The sequence below is a fragment of the Podarcis gaigeae genome (genome assembly GCF_964106915.1).
Source record: "Podarcis gaigeae genome assembly, chromosome: 17".
Lineage (NCBI taxonomy): Eukaryota > Metazoa > Chordata > Lepidosauria > Squamata > Lacertidae > Podarcis > Podarcis gaigeae.
The window spans coordinates 30333663-30337786 of record NC_139694.1 but is presented as its reverse complement, the minus strand read 5'-3'; the positions used below and the strand labels follow the sequence as shown (position 1 = coordinate 30337786).

Sequence of the window (4124 nt, the reverse complement as noted above, 5' to 3'; positions counted from 1 at the left end):
TGCCAATTTAAAGAGAAATAAGAACAATTTCAAAGCCCCTAACTCTTTTTTTATCTTGGGAACAAGATTCATACTCAATAGCAGAGTTACTGTTTTTCATACAGAAGGCTCCAGATCCAGTATTTTCCCATAAGGGTATGAGGTAGCTTAGCAGGACTAGTGAAAACATCAACCTGAGACGCTGCAGAGGTGCTACAATTTGGAATAAACACTGACTGCATGACTGTTTAAAAGGCAGCTTAAGATAGGCATGCTCCTCAATAAAATATTCTAGTGGTGTTCAGAGTTATGCCTTGTGAAGCTGTTAATTTTGCAATTGACAGGAATATTGTGAAGCCTCAAACTCTTCAGCTCACTTGCCTCTGTGCTCCTTCATCAGTTTGTGGGCTGTAGCCAGACATTCATTCACAGTGGAATTACATCAATTAAAAGAATACATAATTTTGATCTATGGTGATGAACTATGCCAAGATGTTGTTTGATTGCTAAAATTTTAGATTCTATGGCAAATGCAGTTTTGTAAACTGGCTCCAATGCTTCACTAAGTTGGGAGCAGACATTCCCAGGATTCCTTGAATGGGAGATATCAGATATTCAACTCTGCAGTGTAGACTTGTTGGTCAAGTGAATGTAATAATTGGTCTAAGGGGTGGCACAATTATGTTGCTGGTTGCACAACTGTTGTGCTAGGCTCTGTCTACTGAGGCCGGCTCTACCGTTTGGCAAGTGGAAGCAGGCAGTTCTCAGTCAGCTGTATGGAGTGATGTTTAAGGCACATCAAATGGCTTGTTCTTTAATTTGTTATTATTGCATTTTTACGGTAACGTTATGCATTTTGTGTTGCATTTTGTGTTTTTATGTTGTAAAGTGGCCTGTGATAGTCAGCTGAAGGTACATAAATTTAATAAAGAACAAAAAATAAATAATCATTTTTTAAAGAAGCCTCTCCCAAAGTATTTTTGTATAAAGCATCAGCGGACGAGCACTGTAGAAATCGGTAACATCTTTAAAGTTTATTTTCAGATGCTGCATCAATGGGAAGAGGAAATCAAACAGCGGTGACAGAATTTATCTTCGTTGGATTTTCCAATTTCCCAGACCTTCAGGTTCCATTGTTTCTTGTGTTCTCTCTAATCTACCTAGTAACTTTGATCGCAAATATAATCATCATCACTACGATACGGCTTGACCGCAGCCTCCACACCCCCATGTACTTCTTCCTCTCCATCCTCTCCTTCTCAGAAATCTGCTACTCACTTGTCATTATCCCCAATATGCTTGCAAATTTTCTGAGAGAGAAGAAGACCATTTCCTTCATTGGCTGTGCCACTCAGATGTGCATTTTCCTGGGCTTTGCATGCACAAATTGTATGCTTCTAGCAGTGATGGGGTATGACCGATATGTCTCCATATGCAAACCTTTACGTTATCAGATTTTGATGAATCAAAGTCTCTGCACCAAGCTGGTGGCTTGTTCAGCAACAACTGGATTTCTTTTTTCCACCTCAGAGACTATAATCATATTTACCTTGCCTTTCTGTGGGCCAAATGAACTTAAGCACTTTTTGTGTGATTTAGCACCTTTGCTTGAATTAGCCTGTGGCCGGAACTACATAGGAGAAATTGTCATTTTCATTATTTGTGTTTTGGTTGTAATTTGTGCATTCCTGTTCATCCTTCTCTCATACATTTTAATTGCAAACACTGTCTTGAAAATCCCCACAACGGCTGGGAAGCGAAAAGCCTTTTCCACTTGTGCCTCCCATCTTATTGTGGTCGTGGTGCACTTTGGGTGTGCTGGCATTATCTATTTAGGGCCCAAATCCAGTTACACACTAGATCAGACTACTTTTATTACTGTCTCTTACACAATGGTGACTCCGTTGTTGAACCCTTTAGTGTACAGCCTGAGAAACAAAGATGTCCAGATAGCGCTTAAGAAATCGCTTGGCAAAAGCTCCTGCACCCATAGAATTTGAAAATTACGCGTAATCCAGTTTGAAGAGGAATTATGAAAGCCAACAAATACTGTATCTGTTGTTTGATGGACAAAGAACGCCTCAAATAGTATTGTAACTTTTTCTCATCTTTTAAAAAATTCATCTGTATGTGGAATATTCATTTGGAAAAATGTGGCCTTGCTTTAGCATTTGGAAACAACTTTGATTTTCTCTTTAGTACATCACTGGAAAATAAATTGAGTTGTGGGAATTTTCTCATAAATGAACCTGTAATCCTTCAGCCCCGCAACAAAGGAAACTTTTCTAAAGATTATTGTTGTTTTCTCCCAAATCCTAGCCCACATTTTTTCTACCAATCATTCACACAGAACTATTTCAAGATCATATAGTGCTGAGACTGAAATGTCAAAATTGTTCTTGTTGAATAGCTGCCACCCGTATATTTTGGTTGGGTTCAGTTTGGGGTACATTTCTGTTTATCTTTGTGGAGGTACCTTTTTCTGCCCCTCCTTGTCCCCAGTAATGGCCATTTTCAAGGAGGGAATCTGTTCTTTCAAAGTTGGAATTCTTGTAACCAAACACACTTAATTTCTGCTCTTTTGCTTTCATGTACTATGTTCTGACATTTGCTTTTTATTTATTTATTTATTTATTTTTTAAAATATTTTTTATTAAGGATTTTCTTGTTTTACAGAAGTGTAGTGCCTCGTATTTTTTTTTCTTCTTCTTCCATGTAACGTTTTTACAAATCCGTTTCATTTGTTGAGGCATTAGGGGGAGAAGAAAACAGAAAGAGAAAAGAAAGGGGGGTGGGGAGAGGGAGGATGGATGGGGGTGGGGTCGGGTGGCGGTGTTTCTATTATGTTTAATGTATGTAGAGTTTGGTGTCAGCGTTGCTTGTGTTGTTCACTTGTGTTCCTTTGGTGGTGAGAGAGGTTGGGGCTGGCTTAGGGTGTGATTGTTTGCTTGTGATTGGCTGTGGTGATCTTTGTTTTCGTGTGTGAGTGAGGTGGGTGGGTGTTTTGGATCAGGTTAGCCATATTGTTTTGTATGCTGTTGGTGGATTATTGTCATTGTCCTGTTGGGCTGTGTATGTGATAAAGGGGAGCCATACCGGGGTGAAGGCGTCTTCTTCTGTTTGTCCCCGTGTCAGTTTCAGTTTATTAGTTAATTTTTCTAGTAGGGCTGTTTCCCATACTATTTGGTACCATTGGTCCATGCTTACTCCTGACAGGTCTCTCCAGTGTCTGGTTATGATGTTTCTGGTTGCTGAGAGCAGGTGGGTTATAAGTTCTTTGTGGTGTAAATGGGCATTGTTGTCTTGGAAGATGTTTAGTAGGGCCAATTCTGGGGTGACATTTGCTTTTTATAAAGAGTTGGCAAGAATGTAATAATATATTGTACACAAAATGGAGTATTGCTATTTTTCAATATGCATTTATTTTAGCATTCATATATATATATATAATTTAAACCTGACACTTTAATTACTTTCAAAGCCATGCCCAAAGAAAGGCTATATCATATTATATTCCCATTACATAATCAGATATGCAACTGGATCATTGATTTGCAGTGCTATCATGTATGAGTGGACCCCTCACCCCCCGATTTTCCTGCATTGGACCACATAATGTTTTTGTCCTTCAGTTGGCATTCTAGAATAATGTAGCTGCCAGGCTGATTTCCCTTCTGCCATAAAACACACAATATATCAAGAAAGGTCCAGCATAATTCAGTAGTGTGGAAGGGGTTGGGTGCAATTCTACTGTATGGTGTCGTTGGGATAGAATGGTCTGAATGGTGTCCATTCTTCAGCACCTTTTCCGCAAAGAGTCTCAGCAGAGCAAGCAAGCTGTTACCTGGGGAGAATGGGAATGGCAGGCAGTATTGAAAGAAGTTACTAGATTAGCTATAGTGCCTGTGTGTGTCTGTGTGTCAAGGAGGAAGTCTCCCGTATGCGAAGACAGGTTCTGGTGGATTGAGCTGATGAGATCAATAGTGGGTTCAGCAGCCAAGAAGGCAGTTTCTGCCACAGGAGTCCCTTCATAGCTGTAAGTGTGAGGGCCTGGTCCTTGCTCCCTAGGTCAGCTGGAAAGGCCTTTAAGGGAGTCCTCACCACAGCCGATGGTGGCCCTTGGGTCCTGTCAGGAGTCCCAGTTT

At 40.2% G+C, this 4124-nt stretch overlaps 1 protein-coding gene across 1 annotated transcript; it reads left to right on the top strand.

Annotated features, from left to right (window-relative positions):
* The first annotated feature begins 948 nt into the window (after positions 1 to 948).
* Positions 949 to 2172, top strand: LOC310835013 (olfactory receptor 10T2-like). The gene has a single exon (XM_083719661.1). It carries the CDS (start codon positions 1035 to 1037, stop codon positions 1977 to 1979), a length of 945 nt encoding a protein of 314 aa, XP_083575787.1. The 5' UTR covers positions 949 to 1034; the 3' UTR covers positions 1980 to 2172.
* Positions 2173 to 4124: the final 1952 nt, after the last annotated feature.